The 20,858-nt window shown below is 37.7% G+C and overlaps 1 protein-coding gene across 1 annotated transcript in view; it reads right to left on the reverse strand.

The window, feature by feature from the left end:
* Window positions 1-20,858, reverse strand: part of THSD7A (thrombospondin type 1 domain containing 7A) — a 444,687-nt gene that overhangs the window by 99,507 nt on the left and 324,322 nt on the right. The window contains exon 7 of the mRNA XM_065939654.1: window positions 3,835-4,029. Coding sequence (XP_065795726.1) covers window positions 3,835-4,029 — 195 coding nt within the window. The remainder of the gene's footprint in view (window positions 1-3,834; window positions 4,030-20,858) is intronic.

The raw sequence follows: 20,858 nt of genomic DNA on the forward strand, positions 1-20,858 counted from the left end.
TGTTTAATACATGTACCTATTTGGTCAACCAACCCTCCTCACCAATCTCCCACTGCCATCTTCACTGCTCTACCCATGGGCCATCGTCATCACCCTGCTCATACTCTGACACCTGCATTCAACCACTCCACATTATTGAAACCCTCCTAGACCCTGCTTGGCTCCTACACCCCGCACTGGGCTGGTTTCCTCAATGCTGAGATTCCCTCTTCATCCTGCTTTTACCCTGGCATCCCGTGTTGGGTCGCTGCTTTTACTCTTGTGCAATCCATGTGTCCCTCCCTTTAGACTTCTCAGTGTCTCTGACACTTCACGTCAGACCGCCCTTTTCTCACTGGGGATGCCCATCTCACTCAGGCTGGCCTCTGACAACCCACCCTGGATCACTACAGACCCCCCTCCTGCCCACCTGCTGGCACAGATGCTCAACTGTTTGGCTCCACTTAATAACTTTGCAGATAAAACTGTTAACAAAGGGAGCTAAAGAGACTAGAAGGGACAGGAAGGAAAGGGAAAAGAAAGTATAGCATATGAGGTAAAGGAAAGTGCTACTCTATTATTTTACCATTCTTTTTTAACAGGAATAAGGAAATAATGAGTCATAACATTTTAACAGTGGAGAGTGTGTTTAGTTCATTGGGGTCATATGGAATACTCCTCTATCTCACACACTTATATATGCACACATGGATATAGATACATACAGACATAGAGGTAGATACACAGATACATATACAAAAGAAGACTGATAAACCAGGGGTAAGATCAGTAGCCAGCATGCCTTTCTTTCCAGCACACAGCAGAAATGTATTTCCCCTGCCCCTGATAAAATTAGGTTCAAATCCAAGTCATGATTATATGACCTGCTTTGATAATGAAATGTCAACTGAAATGATGTAAATCACTCTAGATGAAAGAATTTAATTGCTGACTCTTTTAAAACAGGTAAGAGTCCCCAGCTGTTTTCTTCCTCTGGCATGAAGATTGTGAGGTAGGCTTTCATACCGAGGTGTAATGCTGAGACATTTCATGGAGGACAGACTGTCATGGAGAGTTACCTGTTGCTGCAGCAAAATTCCCAACAGGGAAAAATAATTGCTCTATTTAGTTACCGACTTTACGGGCTTACTGCAGTACAACTTTGACTTCATCAATACAGAGGTTATATAATCTCCAGCATAATGTATAATGGTGACATTTTACTGAGATGAAGTACAAATGAATAGGTTACAGTATTTATTTTGTAAAATCAGATAAATGCTTTGCACATGGACTTGTCCTGTAAGTTATTTCACCAGAAAATCATTTAATTTCATGTCTAAACAATCAATATACAATTTTATTAATGTGATCTTTACCCTTAAGGTTATCACAGAAATATTCTGATCCACAGATAATTAAGAAGATCAGGCTTCCCAGATAGCGTTAGCAGTAAAGAACCCATCTGCTAATGATGGAGACGTTCGATTCTTGGGTCGGAAACATCTCTTGAAGGCGGGTATGGCAACCCACTGCAGTCTTCTTGCCTGGTGGCCTACGGTCCACAGTGTTGCAGGGTCAGAAACAATTGAAATGACTTAGATACATGCGCACATGACACGTACAAGTATTAATTCCTGGGGAATAATAGAAAAAATTGCTTTTGTGCCGAATTATAAAAATGTTATCTAATTGGCAGGGAAACGTATTTTAAAACTTCCTGCAAATTAGTTTCTAAATCATTTAAAAAATATTTTCAGAATTAGAAAAGACTTATTTTGAAGGAAAGAAAATGTGTTTCAGTGTCAAGCAAATAACAGGTATTAAATTGTCTTTGAAAGACAAATCCTTTGTTAAATATTTCACATAATGATACCAGTTTCTGTAGCTGTTATTAACAGAGACAAATAACAGCAGATTCCCCATTGACTGAATCTCCTCTACAGTTTCCACTTAAAATGATGTTTTGAGTTCACGGGCTTCCCTTGTGGCTCAGCTGGTAAAGAATTCGCCTGCAATGTGGGAGACCTGGGTTGGATCCCTGGGTTGGGGAGATCCCCTGGAGAACAGAAAGGCTACCTCTCCAGTATTCCAGCCTGGAGAATTTCATAGACTGTATAGTCCATGGGGTCTCAAGGAGTCGGACACAACTGAGCGACTTTCACCTCACCTTTATGATTAACTATTTACACATTTATAATTCTCCAGCACATGTTTCTTATGATGCAGCTGTTAGCCTTCATTAAAAATTATCCAAGTCCCATCCTTTCAAACTAAGCAGATGATACATACCAAAGAGCAATCATAAATTCCTGTCTTTAAAGCATTTCATGACCTTTCAGTGTGAAGCATCATGTCTACGGAAATAATGATCTGGTGAGTTCTGCAAGCATGGCAGAATCTCAGCCATGTGACTCCTGGGGCGAAAAGTCACTCATTACTAGTCACACAGCAAGTGTCTGCAGAGTATAATGGATTTACAGGAAGCAGGGTGACCACAGATTTAATTTTAATGAAGCCCAAGACATAATTCGAGCTGATAGAGTGTGAAGTCTGAATATGATCTATACAAGGTTAGAGTTATTGTTTGACAACATAAGGAATATAATTTTTTCTTGGAAAGGTTCTATTTTTTCTATTAGGTTCCACAGATACATTCTTATTTTGGTAGCAAAAAAATTACATTTATATTGAGGTGACAAGACAAAAGTGTTTGGACACTTAAAAAATTCTAAATGTTCTCATAGGTTGACTATTTTAAATATGTTAAATTTTCTCCTATGCCTTAAGGCCAACATATTTTTGGCCTTATGTTTTTGCACAGAATCACATACAAAGAAAGCAAATTTGATTAAAAAAAGAACACTAGCAGATTTCTATCATTAAAATGGTTCATAAACAGAAAAATGAAATGGGCAATGTGAAAACTCTTCTAAAATTGATTAACTGGGGGTATACATAAACATGTGCTTACTACAAATAGAAATCATCAACTAGTGCTAAATGTGAATGAAAATAGTCATTCAGCCTGATAATATTTAAATAACATATGCCTATATTCTTGAGACAGAACATGCGACATGTGACAGAACTTGACTTATTTCTGTGTTTTCCTTACCCCTGTGTTATTTTCCAGAATGACAAGATTAAGTATGACATTATATCACCCAGTCACACAGAGGCCAAATTAGCATTCAGATGCAAACTTGAGAGACAATTACCAAGAGCCTTGTATTTCCTGACAATGGGGCTTGCATGGTATGAATATATGAAAAGCTTGTACTTTATTCACCCAATAGCGTGAACTGATTTAGGAGCAACATATTTTAAAAGTGAACACAATCTACATATGAGACTCAGGGCCTATGTTCAGAAACCCAAATGGTAGAAAATCCATGTCATTTTCAGTCAAGCAATAGTCACGGTGGTGATTATTTTAAATAAGTTTAGTATTTACGAGAAGGTAGAACAGGATTTCACTGGGGAAAACTGACTACTGAAATAGAGAGAAAACAATGAAACCTGACATTTGGAATTTCAGGAGTCATTTTCAGATTTCTCCACAAGTGTAACACTTTGAACTAGAAAGAACCTGAGTTATGAAGAGGGAGGAAAGGAAAAGTGAATTCACTTTTCAAAGTCTTTTCTCTTTTACTAAAGATCTATGTTCAAGGTTAATTTAAGGAACAGGAGCAAGCTGCCTAATATGTCACCAGATATTAAATCTCCCTTGGTTTGCTGGGTTTCAGGAAGCTGATTTTTGTGGAACCATCACTGTGTCTGGGCTGTACACGTAATGAAAGGCACACAGCTTCTGGAAGAGATCTGCGTCCCTTCTGGAGCTGGTAACCTTACCTTCCTCCCCTGCATAGGCCAGGATGGACCGTGCTCGTGTCTGCTTTCCTTCAGTGGTTTTTCCCGAGCAGGTGTGAGAGCAGGAGGACCACGCTGACCACATGCTGAGCGCGCAGTCCTTGGAACAGGGCACATCGCAGGCAACGGGGATGGGGAAGATGGCGTCTCTGCACAGCTGTCTGTCAACCTCTTCTCCTGGGAAAGACATCATCGCCAACAGCCCATCATTTTAAAATAATGTAAAATGAGCAACTGAAACCAGAAGGGCACCAGAATAAATTACCTTACTTTCCTCTTGTTCTCTGTTAAAAGCCAAAAAAAAAAAAAAAAAGAGTCACTGTCTACTACAGCCAGGTGTTAAAAGAATACCAGGAATGAATAAACAGATAGATCCCCAAATGAGGCTTTTTTATTATCAGTTTAGGTGTGTAGATCAAACACATTGCTCCAAGTATTTTATGCTGTAATACCTGCCTAGGAAATGATGTTTATAGATATTAATCTCTGCAATAAAGAACATCAGTGAAATATGTCTACCCCCTTTATTTAATTGTTGGAGATGAGCCATCATTCACAAATAATGATTCTATCCATAGCATGCACCATTTGTTTTCATGAAACCAACTCATCGTCGCTATTTGTAAACTCTTGTGTCTCCCAGGGAATTTATTTTTGTACACCTGGCAACCTTTTTCTTTCATTTAAAGATGACTTTGTTACCTGGAAATAGACAGGAAGCATAAATAGTAGGACAGTATTATAAAACCACTGGCTATAGCGATCCCATTTGGTAAGGGGGAAGAAAAAAACAAGGTGTGCAAATAGCAGAAGTAAGATGTTGCCACGCCAGTCCTTAAAACTCTTCAGTAGTTTCCTTTTACTCTTAAGATAAAGGTTAGATTTCTCAAAAGTTTATGAGGCTTCAAACCACGTGACTCTTACTTCCTTTTCTAGGTTCACCTCACTTCACTCTTCCTGTTACCCCAAAGCCCTAGAGTCTGGCACTTATTTGGTGTTTTTTTGAGTGAGTGAAGTGAGATATACAAAAAGCCAATGAGAAAGAAAATATTGCTGCTGTTAATAAATGCCAAAGAAATCTAGAATAATTACAAATAAATGATCAAAATACAGTATGAAAAAAGTCTGAACTTTGTTGCATAGCTGGTAAGCGTAGGAGCTAATGAGGTCATTCAAACAGAGGAAAACAATATACAAACAAGCAAAATTAATCTGCTATTTTTCCACAGAATATATCCATAATTCTGGATGAGTATATCAGAAATGTGTGCTTTAAGGTATTATGCATTCAGATGAGAAAAGGTGACTAATCTTGCCTTTGTTCATTATTACAAGCAAACAACTCAGCTTTGTCACTGATGGAGGATTAGGAGGATCATTTTAATGGACAGTCATTTATTCATGTATTTGAAAAACAAGACAAAAAAATCAGAAGTCAATTGGAAATGCTCTAAGTGCTCAGGGCTGGTGCACTGGGAAGACCCAGAGGGATGGGATGGAGAGGGAGGCGGGAGGGGGCATCAGGATGGGGAACACATGTAAATCCAAGGCTGATTCATGTCAATGTATGGCAAAAACCACTACAATATTGTAAAGTAATTAGCCTCCAACTAATAAAAATAAATGGAAAGAAAAAAAAACATTAAAAAAAATAACATATTCAGCAGGCAAAATCAAAAGTCAATTATAATGCACTTACATGTTAACAATCACTAGTTTGCAAGGTTTTAAATTATTAGACTTGCTCACTAATAAGACTCACTAAAATGAAGCTGAGTCATCATTACATCATTCATTCTCCTTTAGTTACTCTAACCTGTGAGATCTCTTTTGAGTTTGGCTTATATCCCAATAAATGACATGATAGATTATATGATAGAGTACGAAAATTGTTAGTACAAGGCATGTAATATTTTATAATTTAAATAACAGTGATGACTCATGTGTTTACTAGACTTTTTTTGTTAGTGCAAAGAGTGACTTACATATGTTTTAGTTCCTTTGTTGCTATCTTCTATTGTTTCATTTACTTTCATCCACTTTTGTTTCTAATAGTCTGTAAAATGTAAGGCAAGTTTGGGGCTACAGTTTTGTTTTCTATAATAGTTACTTAATCATTTTTACTCAGAAAAATTGAATTCATTCTGTAGCATTTGAGGAAAGACTGCTACCAGTGTGTTATTATATTAATTTGGATGACATAAGTAATATATTTCTGTTGCATAAGCATAAATCTGAGTTCCCTGGTGGTTCAAGCAGTAAAGAATTTGCATACAATGCCGGAGACCCAGGTTTGATCTCTGGGTTGGGAAGATCCCCTGGAGGAGGAAATGGCAACCCACTCCAGTACTCTTGCCTGGGAAATCCCATGGACAGAGGGGCCTGGTGGGCTACAGACTATGGGGTCGCAAAGAACTGGACACAACTGAGTAACTAACACTTTGACTTCACTTTCTTTCATAGTATAAACCTAAGAGATATACAATTTTAACCTTTTTTGCTTTTTGAATGCTTTTTTTTCAACATGTGTTCCACATCTTATGTTGGCTCTTTTTCACTCATCATTTTTGGTTTAGTTATACATTAATATATTTTCCTGTAGTTACGTTCCTTCTAGAGTCTCCTTAACCCTCTGTGGAGCCGTAAAGATCCACTTTGGAGCCGACCGCCAAGATTTCAGCCTTCAGTTTACTCCTCCCTTGCCCCCCGAGCTTTGTCACGTGTGACCTGGCCTGTTTGCCCCAGTGGCTCCTGACTGCCCACCTCGGTCTTGCATCCAAATACCAGTATTATGTCCGAGCCACAGTGGCTTTTTTCCTCTTTCTCCTACAGGCCAGTCTCATTGCTGCTTCATTTTTGCTCTTTGCTTTTCATGAATCTTTCAGATCTTCACACAGTAGACTGCTTCTTTCCACCATGCAGGTTTCAGTTCAGTTGTCTCCTTGCAAGGGGAGCCTTGAAAGTGAAAGTCGCTCAGTCGTATCTGACTCTTTGCGACACCACGGAATACAGTCCATGGAATTCTCCAGGCCAGAATACTGGAGTGGGTAGCCTTTCCCTTCTCCAGGGGATCTTCCCAACCCAGGAATTGAACCGAGGTCTCTTGCATTGCAGGAGGATTCTTTACCAACTGAGCTATCAGGGACTGACCAGATACAATTTCATAGTAGCTTCATTTTATTTTCATTTTAGTGAGTCTTACTCACTAGTGAGCAAGTCTAATAATTTAAAGCCTCATCTTCTAGTTTCACTAGAAACTATTGTAATGAATTGTTTACAAGTCTAGTATCTGATCCTGCTTCTAGAGTACGAGCTTGACAAGGGCATGATTCTTAACTGCCTTGCTCATTATATTATACTTAGAGCCCGAAGAGCACCAGGCACCTAGTAGACATGAGATAATCTTCTGCTACGTAAACAGATAAATTAACTAACCTGAAGTTACTGCTCTAGTTAACTGAAGGTTGGACTAGACGAATATGGGTTTAAGCACAGTACTTCTTCAATGGCCATGTACTCCACTGCTCAAGTACTGTGCTAAGGTGTATTCAGCGGACAGCCGGTGGCATATGCACACTCTGGAGTTTGCTAGAAATGCAGTCTCTCAGTTCCCACCCATAAATTGTGACTTGCATTTTAAAATGACCCCTGGGTGATCTGTATGCAGGTAAAATTTGAAAAGGATTGCTTTAAGATTTTTCTGCCCTTATTCTCTTGAGATTTGATTAGAACCAAACTGCCTTGTGAAAGAGAAGCATATAAAACAAATTCATCTAGATTTCATACCTAACATCATTCACTTCTCTGTGGGACACCCCTTTAAGCCTCTCTTTATATCTGGGTGAAAACAGTCATTCAATGAATTGATTGCCCATCCTTGGTCAGGCACTGTGCCATGAATATTATACACATCATCCCAGCTAATTGTTACAACAATCTTTTTTTTTAGGTATAATTAACATATAACACTACATTAATTTTAGGTATATACAGTCACCATTAATTAGTCCAATTAACATTTCCATATGATCACATATACATAAACATTATTTTAAGGAGGTAAGAACTGTTTTGCATGACACTATTAGAGAAAATATAGTAGTAAATCAAACACAAACATACAAAATATCAGGTTAATTTATAATCTTTCCATAGAGAGAAATGGAAATGCCATTTTTCCATATCAACCCTCCTATTATTAGGACATTTTCAACCACCATATGTCTCCATTATAGAACCATTTGAGACTCTGATTATCTGAATGTGCATCCCCATAAATCCAGGCAGGCACATCTGATTACCATTATGGTGAATAACACAGTTCTGCAACTCATTCAGGCACAGAACATAACCTGTTTCTTTTTCTTTGGTCTTTCACCTTTCTGAAGTTGAAGTGAAGTGCTACTCACTCAGTCGTGTCCTGACTTTTTGCAACCCCATGGACTATAGCCTGCCAGTCTGCTCCGTCCACAGGATTCTCCAGGCAAGAATACTGGAGTGGGTTGCCATTCCCCTCTCCAGGGGATCTTCCTGACCCAGGGATTGAATCTGGGTCCCCAGCATTGCAGGCAAATTCTTTTGTCTGAGCCACCAGGGAAGCCTTTTCTGAGGTTAATTTCTTGTTATTCTGAATGTGATGCCAACATTTAGAATCCTCCTTATGCTTGCCTTTCTGTATTAAATAGTCTATATTTTTTGGCATTTGCAACATGAAAAATTTGGAAGGACTGCTTTGCTTTTAGATAACATACCCATCCCCTCAGTCCACATCAAGCTCTAGACATTTTAACCAAATCCTAAAAATATGCATATTTTACATGAAATACATAACACAGAAATAAATGAATGAATCATTGTCCACATATTACAATTTAGTCTTGCTCTGATGCCTTAACCAAAGCATATTTTGTTCAACCTTGGTTGTGAAACCCAATAACAAGAAATTGAGAAATAAGATGAAAATGCCTGAGTTTATTTTTATGAGCTCAAAAACATATTTAAATATTTAAGTTGGTGACTCCCATTTAACATTTTTCTTCACAAATATAATCTTGAGAATATTTTTAATAATTTGCCATTTCAATCAATTTAAACATGTATTTTGCATCTTTAAAGTAAGTCCCAAATATCCCCTTGTTTAATGTATTTTCATAGATACCACCAAACTCTAACTCTTCTAAAATATCTCCTTTCATTCTGCTGTTTCTACAATAGAATAAGAGAACTGAACATCTGCTTGAAGTAATTAAACTAAAAATTCATGAAGATTTCCAGAGAAATAAAACAAGATGAGAACTGAGGTCAGAAGCTAAGACTTTTTCTTGCTTGGAAAAAGTATATACTAAAAGTTTATTGCACTCATTGTGGTGAAGCTTAAATGTAATATAAAAGACAAACCTTGATTTATGAAGGTTTTTATAGAGTCAAAGTTTTTATAGTTTAGGGGCTCAGTCGCTAAGAACACAACACTAATACATTAAATACATTTTTAATGTACATAATACATTAAAATAGAATGAACTATATTTTAATTGAAAGCATATATATATATTTAGTCCTATTCCATAAATGTCACTTGCATCATCCTGATTATTTTTTAATCATAGAAATGTGGAGATTGTTATAGTTGATTTTTAATAGTCCCAGTAGTATTGTGTGCAATACGCCTCCAGAAGGCATTGTAAAATCAGAATTCATCAGTGTAATGAAACTGAGATGAGGGTAAGCAGAAAGGAGAAATCAAAGTAGAGGAAAAACAGATACACAGTCAATATTTTTTTTCAAAATCACACTAGTTAGAAAGTCTCTAATATTGTAACTTTGGGATCAGATTCCTCTTGCCAGACATGTACAAACTCTAGAGCCACCATAACAATTGCTATTGAGTTGTTGCTGTCTTATGTCTTCAGAAATTGTCTTAAAAATTCACATGGACTTTTGAAAGTGAAAGCTATTACTTATGTACTTACTTATATATTGATAACTAATATGAATGCAATAAAGAATTGAGATGGGAATTGAGATGGGAAAAGAATGGAGGATCCTATTTGCCTAGATCTCCTAGAAAACATTTTAAAATAACCATCTTATCTGAACTTTAAAACAACTGTAAGATATATAGGTTCAGAATCACTCTCTACCTATTGAAGTAAAAGACCCATAACTTATGTAACTCTTTCTCATTCCCCTCTTGAAGAGATACTACACATCTCTTCCACTTCAAAGGGAAGTTTCTAAATCAATTTTAATCTCTGCACTCCTTCTGTGATCACATCAGAAGCAGGTCTGATTTATGCGATGTACTCAGTATTACCTGACCCCATGTTCTCTTCCAGATCACTGCCTACTTTCCCCTGGTCTCCTGCTGCATGCCATTCCCTCCGCAGCCCATCACCCATCCTGACCTCAAGGGTGTATTGCTAAAATGCAAATATGAGCATCACAGTCTTCCCAATACCTATCAGCTGAAGGCCAAATTCTTACTAGGGCAGAAAACAAAACGTCCTCATTTTCCATCACTGCCTCACGGTTTCCCTGAATTCTCACCACTGAGAGCCATTTGCTCTTCCAGGAACTGACACGCTGCTTTCTTGCTCCTCTGTTACTTCGTGTACATGGTTCTCCACGCCTCATTGCCCCACATCTTGCTAAGTCATCCTTTAGGACTGGATTTCCTTCCTCTACAAACCTCCTCTGACTTTCTTAAACTGCCCAGGTGGAGTTACGCTCTATCCTCTCTGTTTGCACAGTTTTGTAGACATAACACTGTTTAAGACTGTTTACTATTATCTGTTTACTCACCTTTACCCCCATTAGCCTATGAGAACCTTCTCACCGGAGATTTCATTTTATTCAACATCTTTATATCTGGATCCCTTGTTTCAGTTAGTGTTAAGACTTAAAAGAGTTTTGCAGTAAATATTTGTCAGATAAGGGAAAAAAATGAATTGGAAAGCCCAGAACATTTGTTGTTTTCCTGAAAAAGTCACTGGTATTATACATTTCCAATTGTCAGATTACTATTAATAGAATGTAACCAAGACAGCCTTAACATTGCCCTTGGCTTGATTAAATTTTAGACAGATTTCTTCCTGACTCTGGGCTCCTGACTTCCCTTCTCTTAGATAATTTATTTTAGAAAACTTGAAGTTGTAAATTTTCTTTCTGCCCCTTTGAAATCTGTGTAAATCTTCTAGCCTCTTGTTAGTATTTTACAACCCAGGAAATGTCTTTCTCAAGAGCTGGGAACCATCTCTGTCATGGAAACATCAAAGATAGTGTCCTGATTTCCCAGTCTCTGTAGGTTGGTAGGTGCCTATTTTCTTCACTGGGTACCAAGTAGCAAACACAGACAGTCTAATCACATAAACACAAAAACATCTGCAGACTCAGGAGTAACTCTATGTGCTCAAAACATCCCCAGGATCAATCTCTAATATCCTCCAGTGCTGTTTCCCCACTAGCTCACCCCAGTGCTTAGAAATGCCTCGTGTTTCTGCATAGTTGATTTTAGCTTCTCTCCAGTGTAACAGTCTAAAATAAAGACTGACTTACTGTGTTCCTTTGGTGCAGTTTTTATTTTGACCAATTTACATGTAACTCATAAGAATGTTATCTTTAGCTTCATCTACTCTTCAGTTCAGTTCAGTCGCTCAGTCGTATCCGACTCTTTGCGACCTGATAAATCGCAGCAGGCTAGGCCTCCCTGTCCATCACCAACTCCCGGAGTTTACCCAAACTCATGTCCATCGAGTCGGTGATGCCATCCAACCATCTCATCCTCTGTCATCCCCTTCTCCTCCTGCCCCCAATCCCTCCCAGCATCAGGGTCTTTTCCAATGAGTCATTCTTCACATCAGGTGGCCAAAGTATTGGAGTTTGAGCTTCAGCATCAGTCCTTCCAATGAACACCCAGGACTGATCACCTACTCTTACTACATATATATTACCTACTGACTTTTAAATATTTTTAAACAAATTAGGGTCTTCATGCTATACATTTTTTTCAGGATTTTCCTCCATTTTCGTCATCTTTTTCAAACTCTTTCCATCCTTAATAAGCTTATCTTTTATGTCCACACTCTGTTCTTTTCGTTGCCACCTTTGTTTTGTTATCTCCAGCCTGTTTTCATATTCCAGGCAAAACTGAAACAGGTGACCCTGAGATAAAAAAAAGTCTTCCTTCCCTGACAGCAGCCACAATGCAAATCTAGGCTCTGATGTAGTTAAAGCCTCTGATACAGGCTTTAACCAGAAAATTACTACGGCTTATCAATGAATTCGGTAAAATTGTAAGATACAAAATCAATACATAGAAATTTGTTGCATTTTTATACACTATCAACAAAAGATCAGAAAGAGAAATTAAGGAAACATTCTATTTACCTCTGAATCAAAAGTAATAAACTTATCTGAGACAAACACTTGTACCCTAAAAACTACAATATGCTGATAAAAGAAATCATCAAATAGATGACACACACAGATGGAAAGATATATCATGTTTTCAGATGGAAAGAATCAATACTGTCAAAATATTACCCTAGGAAATCTACAGATTCAATGCAGTTCCAATTGAATTACCAACAACATTTTTAATAGAAATAGAACAAACTGCTTTTTTTAAGTTTGTATGGAGATGTAAAAAACCCAGAATTGACAAGACAATCTTGAGAGAGAAAAACAAAAGATGGAGGAACTGGCTTTCTGACTTCAAATGATATTACAACACTACAGTTATCAAAATAGTATTGTAACGGCACAAAAAGAGAAACACAATAGAATAGGTTAGAAAGCCTGGAAATAAACCCATGCATGCACCTATGGTCAATTAATCTAAGACAAAGGAAACAAGAATATACAATGGAGAAAAGGCAGTCTCTTCAATAATTTGTGCTGAAAAAACGGTACAGCTACGAGTAAAAATAATGAAATTAGAACACTAACGTCATATACAAAAATAAACTCAATGGATTAAAGACCTAAATGTAAGACTTGATACTATAACACTCTTAGAACACTCTTTGACACAAATTGCAGCAATATCTTTTTGGATCCAATTCATAGAAGAAAAACAAAAATAAATAAGCCGGACCTCATTAAAATCAAAAGCTTTTGTACAGCAAAGCAAACCATAGCAAAACAAAGATAGCCCGTAGAATGGGAGAAAGTAGTTGCAAAGGAAGCCACTGACAACAGATTAATCTCCAAAGTAAACAAAGAGCTCAAGAAACAATATATTAAAAAAAAACCCAATTAAAAAATGGGTGGAAGATCTAAATAGACATTTCTCCAAAGAAGATGTACAGATGGCTAAAAAGCACAAGATGCTCAACATCACTTATTAGAGAAATGCAAATCAAAAAAACAGGTCACACTGATCAGAATGGCCATTGTAAAAAAGTCCACAGACAATAAATGCTACAGAAGGTGTGGAGAGAAGAGAACCCGCCTACACTGTTGGAGGGAATGTAAATTGGTACAACCACGATGGAGAACAGTGTGGGGGTTTCTTAAAAAACTAAAAATAGAATTACCATATGACCCACCGATCCTACTTCTCGGCATATACCTGGAGAAAATAATAACTTGAAAAGATACATGCAACTCAATGTTCATTGCAGTACTGTTTACAATAGTCAAGACATGAAAGCAACCTTAATGTCTGTCAACAAAGGAATGGATAAAGAAAATGTTGTATATATATATAGTGGAATATTATTCAGCTGTCAAAAGAATGAAATACTGCCATTTACAGCAACATGGATGGACCTAGAGATTATCATACTAACTGAAGTCAGACACACAGAGGCAAATATATATTATCATTTATATGTGGAATCTAAAAAAGTGATACAAATAAACTTTTTTTTTTATAAAAATAGACTCACGGACTTTAAAAACAAACTAGCAATTACCAAAAGGGAAAAGCAGAGGGAAGGAAAAATTAGGAGTTTGGTATTAACATACACACACCACTATATAAAAAACAGATAATCAACAGAGGCCTACTGTATAACATAGGAAATTTCTCAATATTCTACAATAGTCTACATGGGAAAAGGATAGATATATGTATGTGCTGTGCTATGCTTAGTAGCTCAGTCATGTTTAACTCTTTGCAACCCCATGGACTGTAGCCTGCCAGGCTCCTCTGTCCATGGGGATTCTCCAGGCAAGAATACTGGAGGGGGTTGCCATGCCCTCCTCCAGGGGATCTTCCTAACCCAGGGATTGAACTCGGATCTCCCACATTGCAGGCAGATTCCTTACCACCTGAGCTACCAGGGAAGCCCAAGAATACTGGAATGGGTACCCTATTATCCTCCAGGGGATCTTCCCAACCCAGGAATCAAACCAGGGGGTCCTGCATTACAGGTGGATTTTTTACCAGCTGAGCTACCAGGGAAGTCCATATATATATACATATATATGTGTGTGTGTGTGTATAATTGAATCACTTTGCTATACACTTGAAACTAACACATTGTAAATCAATTATAAAATAAAAAGTAATACAAGCTTCAGTTTCATTTTTGAGAAGAAACCTATTCTAACAAGGTGTAGTAAAATGATTTGTTATAAATAAATGATGAAAATTTAGTACTAAATATAACCATAACCTTGCATTTCTTGCTTCATTGACCTTAGGGCATTTGTAGTGCAAATTACCCACTTAGTGAATAGGGTGTTAGGCAAACAACTCTTTGTTACTACATCAATGACATCCTTTCCTAATAACTCTAGTTAAGGATTTCACTTGGGGTTAGGCAGAAAAATAAGTAAAGACGGTTATCAGGTTCATGACTTCTGTCTCTGTTTAACATCAACTATCATGTTGAATTTTTAAACTCATATTCTCTATATGTAAAATATGCTAATGGTAAAACTGAAGGTACATGTGTTTTGCAATAAAGGTGTGAGATGTATTTCTTAACTGAAATTAATACTTCATTTTATGCTCTTTCCAATTATACTTTTGTTCATCTGTCTGAACAAAACTGTGCTTTGCTCATTTTTAGTAAGTAAAAAGTGAACTGACTCATGTTTATAAAAGCACTATGGAAATTCTCTGAAGGCTTTGTGGCTCAGATAATAAAGACTCTGCCTGCAATGCAAGAGACTCGGGTTTGAACTCTCGGTTAGGAAGATCGCCTGAAGAAGGGAATGGCTATCTACTCCAGTAATCTCACCTGGAGAATTTCATGGACAGAGGAGCCTGGCAGGCTACAGTCCATGGGGTTGCAAAAAATCGGACATGACTGAGCAACTAACATTTCACTTCATGGAAACTCTAGACAAATCAAATAAAGAGTTTACCTCTGGCATTATTCAAGATTAAAGAAAGCTTAATTCATTCTTAGTTCCTCAGATTGTTTTAATTTCATATTTTCATTCTTCATTTGCTCTTTCTTATGACTTCAGTCTCCTTGTTTTTGAGTTTGAAATTATCTATAATGTTAACATCATCTCTTCCAAATTTACATCTTTAGTTAACTAGAAGTGAAACAGCCCTGATGCAAATACTGGTTCTACCACTTAACTATTATGTGTTCTTGGGCAAATTATTTAATTGCTGTGGGATTCAGTTTCCCAATCTGCAAAATGGAAGTTAAATACTTACGGTGGTGGTGGTTTACTCATTAAGTTGTATCTGACTCTTGTGACCCCATTGACTGTAGCCTGCCAGGCTTCTCTGTCCATGGGATTTTCCAGGCAAGAATAGTGGAGTGGGTTGCCATTTCCTTCTCCAAATCTTCCCAAACCAGGGGTTGGACCCAGGTCTTCTGCATTGCAGGCAGATTCTTTGCTGACTGAAGCCACCAGGGAAGGCCAAAATATTTATGGTACTGGTATGCATATTAAATGAGAAACTTGTTTCTGGTGCTGGTGTGTATACTAAATGAGAAAAATGTTTTAATTGTGCCTAGCTCAATGTCTGGCACACAGATGAAAAAAGTTACATATTATAACAATATCATGCCTACTTTCATCTCCTCCTGTCAGTGGAGGAGTTGAACATCCCTCCCTGCACCCTGTGGAAATGGATCTACTCCATTCAAAGCACCATGTTTTTCAATACACTTGCATTAACATGCTTAATCATCTCCTCTCTAATTCTGGTTATAAGTGGGCTTGCAGAAAGGTATTAGCAAATATCATTGCACTAGACTCACATCATAAACTTAACCATTCAGTAATTTTGTATTTTTCTTTTTTTAAAATGCTAAAGTTGTGGAAAAATACAGAAACACTTGGAAAAGCCAATTTATGCAATTATGACTATTAGATGCTAAATTTCATATTCTGAAAATTATTTAGAGTTGTCTTATAAATGTCTTTTGGGCCTCAATCAAAAATTTAAAAATCTAAGGTTATATTAGAGAATATTGAGACCACAGTGATAAGCAGAAGTACCAAGACGTGTGGCATCCTATAATCTTCCTTCAGTCCCTTCTCTATGCACTAAATGATTTACATCAACTTCTAAAAACTGTACGTTAAATAGCGGCACACAACTACTTTCAGTCATTAAGCCTCACAGGCATCTTTTAGACAAGGGAAATTAAAAAAGCTTCTTTGGAGGTGCAGTGATGCAGTTACACTGAACTGTTTTTTATACTAAATGAGAGAAGTTATGTTACTAAATGAAAGCAATTATACCTTAGGGTCATTTTGAAGCGTTATCAATACCATCAATAGAACAGTCCCATTTATTATCATCTATTGGTTTAATTAACTTTAAAAGCTTATGTAAATACACAGTTCTGTATCAAGCATTTCCATAGAATCCCATGTACTTGGAAATGAAATACAACTCCTGTGTTGATCTCTCCAGACTCATCCTCTGTTCCCCTAAGGCATTGGACAGGCTGTATCCGTTAGTCCCTCTTACAACTCTGCAAGGCTCTTTGAGGATGAGAGCTCTGGGAGTGGCTTTCCCTTTTGTTTCATTCTTTTCAAACTTCTGTTTATCCTTTTTTCAGGTCTTGGTTACCTCTCATTCTTTCTCTGAGAGAGTTTCACATTTCCAATCTGTCCTGCAAATTATCCACCAAATAGTCAGCCAGCCACATTGCTGTGATTGTATTACACCCTCTAATGACGCCCTGTAGTTTTCCAGATCAAGCGTGCGTTCCTGTCTGTTGTGTTTTAAGACATTCCGCCATCTATTTCCACTTGACATACCTTGTCCAACAAATCCATTTCCAATGCTCTGGGTATGGCTGCAACAAGATTAGGCTCAGGAGACCACACTGCTCGGAAAAGGATGGCTCCAAGCCTTTATCAACTCTGGATGTGCAGTGCTCAGATGCTTCTGTCATGTCTGACATTTTTGTGACCTCAGGGACTGCAGCCTACCAAGCTCCTCTGTCCATGGGATTTTCCTGGCAAGATCACTGGATGCATGCCTACAAAGGATGCATGCCTTTCTCCAGTGGATCTTCCTGACCCAGGGATCAAACCTGCATCTCCTGTATTGCAGGTGGATTCTCTACCTGCTGAGCCATCAGGGAAGCCATTTAGGACTACATTAAAAAACAATGTCAATTTGTAAATTTTCTTGTTTTACCAAATTTTGGCACTCTTATATTTTGGGATCACTTTTATATTCACAAAAATAAAAAGTATAGTTACTCTACAAGTAGCTATTATAAGATCACAGTGCACAAACAAGTCTATGGAGTAATGGAAAAATTACAAAAAAATATTAAGTAGACCTATATTTGACTTTGAAATCTTGCCAGGATTAAGAAGACCACATAATTTAGAGATACTATATTTACTACATAAAAATATTCATCAATAAACAAAATGAAAAGATAACCCATAGAGTGGGAGAAAATATTTGCCAATGAAGTGACTGACAGGGATTAGCCTCCAAAATATACAAACAGCTCACACAGCTCAATATCAAAAAGCAAATAACCCAATTCAAAAAAAAAGTGGAAGAACTAGACATTTCTCCATAGAAGATATACAGATGGCCAACAACCATATGAAAAGATGCTCAACATTACTAATCATTAGAGAAATGCTAATCAAAACTACGATGAGGTATCACCTCACACCTGTCAGAATGGCGACTATCAAAAACTCTACAAACAATAAATGCTGTAGAGGGTGTGGAGAAAAGAGAACCTTCTTGCACTACTGGTGGGAATGTAAATTGATACAGCCACTATGGAGAACAGTATGGAGGTTTCTTAAAAAAAAAAAAAAACTACAAACAGAAGTACCATGATGTGAAGTGGTAGTCACTCAATCGTGCCCAACTCTTTCTGACCCAATGGACTGTAACCCACCAGTTTCCTCTGTCCATGGAATTCTCCAGGCAAGAATATTGGAGTGGGTTGTCATTCCCTTCCCCAGGGGATCTTCCCAACCCAGGGATTGAACCCGGGTCTCCCACATTGTGGGCAGATTATTGTCTGAACCAACAGGGAAGTCCTTTGAACTACCATATGACCCAGCAATCCCACTACTGGGCATATACTCAGAGAAAATAATTCCAAAAGACACATGTAACCCAGTCTTCACCGCAGCACTAGTTACAAAAGTTAGGACATGGAAGCAACCTAAATGTCAATCAACAGATGAATGGATAAAGAGTATGAGGTATACATATAACAGAATATTGCTCAGCCATAAAAAGGAACAAAACCATGCCAATTGCAGAGATTGTGGATGGACCGAGAGACTGTCATACAAAGTGAAGTAAGTCAGAAACAGAAAATAAATATCACACATTAACACATATACATGGAATCTAGATAAATGGTAGAGATGATCTTATTTGCAAACCAGAAATGGAGACACAGATGTAGAGAATAAATGTATGGACATCAAGGGGGGATGGGTGAAAGTGAATGTCACTCATTTGTGTTTGACTCTTTGTGACCCCATGAACTATTTCCCCATGGACTAATTCCCCATGGACTGGAATTCTCCAGGCTAGAACACTGGAGAGGGTAGCCTTTCCCTTCTCCAGGGGATCTTCCCAACACAGGCATCGAATCCAGGTCTCCCATATTGCAGATGGATTCTTTACCAGTTGAGCCACCAGGGAAGCTCTAGAATACTGGAGTGGGTAACCCTTCTCAAGAAGATCTTCCTGACCCAGGAATCGAATGGGGTCTCCTGCATTGCAGGTGGATTCTTTATCAACTGAGCTATCAGGGGGGATGGGTGGGTGGGATGAATTGGGAAACTGAGATTGACATATATACAGTATTGATACTATGTATAAAATAGACAGCTAACGAGAATCTACTGCATAGCGCAGGGAACTCAGTGTTCTGTGGTGACCTAAAAGAGAAAGAAATCCAAAAAAGAGAAGATATATGTATACATTTTATTTATACACTTTGCTGCACAGGAGAAACTAACACAACATTATAAAGTAACTATACACCAATAAAAAGTAATAAAAATAAATAAGAAATAAATATAGTGTAAAATTTGGCTCACTGATAGAATTGATGGGTGATCAGAGATCACACAGTTTTTAAAGGGAGACATTCTGAAATTTGAACACAGTTTTGAGGGAATGAAAGCTAACTGATTGGAAACCAGGAAGAGGGAACAGTAAAATATAGGAGACTGTTCTATACAGAAGGCTCTGAAGCAGAAATTAAATCAAATAACTAACCATCACCATTAAATTTTTCCAAGATCTTCCATTTTGCCTGCTGACGACTCCGAGGTAGAAACAGAGTTTGAACCGTGAAAACTCTGTGGCCTCAGAGTTACGGCTGAGTAAGTCAGTCTGTCTCTTTACCATGGATAACTCTAGTGGAGTATCTGCTAGTAAATCACAGAAGAGAATCTTAGGGAAAATAAAGCTTCACTGATGGAAGGAATTGCTTTTGAACTGTGGTGTTGGAGAAGAGTCTTTCGAGTCTCTTGGACTGCAAGGAGATCTAACCAGTCAAACCTTAAGGAAATCAGCCCTGAATATTCATTGGAAAGACTGATGCTGAAGCTGAGGCTCCAATACTTTGGCCACCTGATGCAAAGAACTGACTCATTTGAAAAGACCCTGATGCTAGGAAAGACTGAAGGCGGGAGGAGAAGGGGACGATAGAGGATGAGATAGTTGGATGGCATCACCGACTCTATGGACATGAGTTTGAGTAAACTCCAGGAGTTGGTGATGGACAGAGAGGCCCGGCATGCTGCAGTCCATGGGGTTGCAGAGTTGGACATGACTAAGCAACTGAACTGAACTGAACTGATGGAAGAAATGTGATCCTATTAATTGATCCAAAAGCTGTTCACTTCCACACTGAAAATCACAGATTGTTAGGAACTACCAGCCCATTTCCTCAAGAGTAAACAGTAAACAGTAAAAAGTATAAAAAGTTGCTCAGGACCATCTCAGACCTAAAAACAATCACAAGTTTGTAACAATAAAAAAAAAATAATAAAAGTATAGCTACAGTTGGTAGAAAAAGACTTCAACAATTGAAACAGAAAGCCTCTGTTAAGATCAAACAAAGCCAAACCATGATTAATGAATATTTGTAGGAAGTAAATCTGAGAGTGCTATAAAACATTAATATCTGCACTGATAAAGAAAGAGTGGGTTGGTTAAAGATGAGCCAGAATGGAACTCAGGAGCCAGTCAACATAAGTCAAAATTAAAGGCCAATGAGAACAAGAATCTGAGAAAACATAGAAAAATTATTCTAGTTTACAGTTTTCTGAACCTGGAGGAAAGTGGGGAGTCGTGACAGTTCTAAATATTCTCATCTTCAGGTCCCATTACACAACTACTCAGTTGGATCTACACAACAAGATCTTAGAAGTGCATTTATTTTAAGAAGATCCCTGACACCACCATCACATCACAACATTATCATTTCTTCTTCTTTTTTTCCTCTCTTAGCAGTTTTCACATATATGACATAGTGTTATTATTTATAATCACAACATTGTGCCTTAGATCCCCAGAACTCATGCATCTTCTAACTTGAAGTTTGTACTTTTTGTCTATTGTCTCC

This window comes from Muntiacus reevesi, chromosome 6 (assembly GCF_963930625.1).
Source record: "Muntiacus reevesi chromosome 6, mMunRee1.1, whole genome shotgun sequence".
In the NCBI taxonomy this organism is placed as follows: Eukaryota; Metazoa; Chordata; class Mammalia; order Artiodactyla; family Cervidae; genus Muntiacus; species Muntiacus reevesi.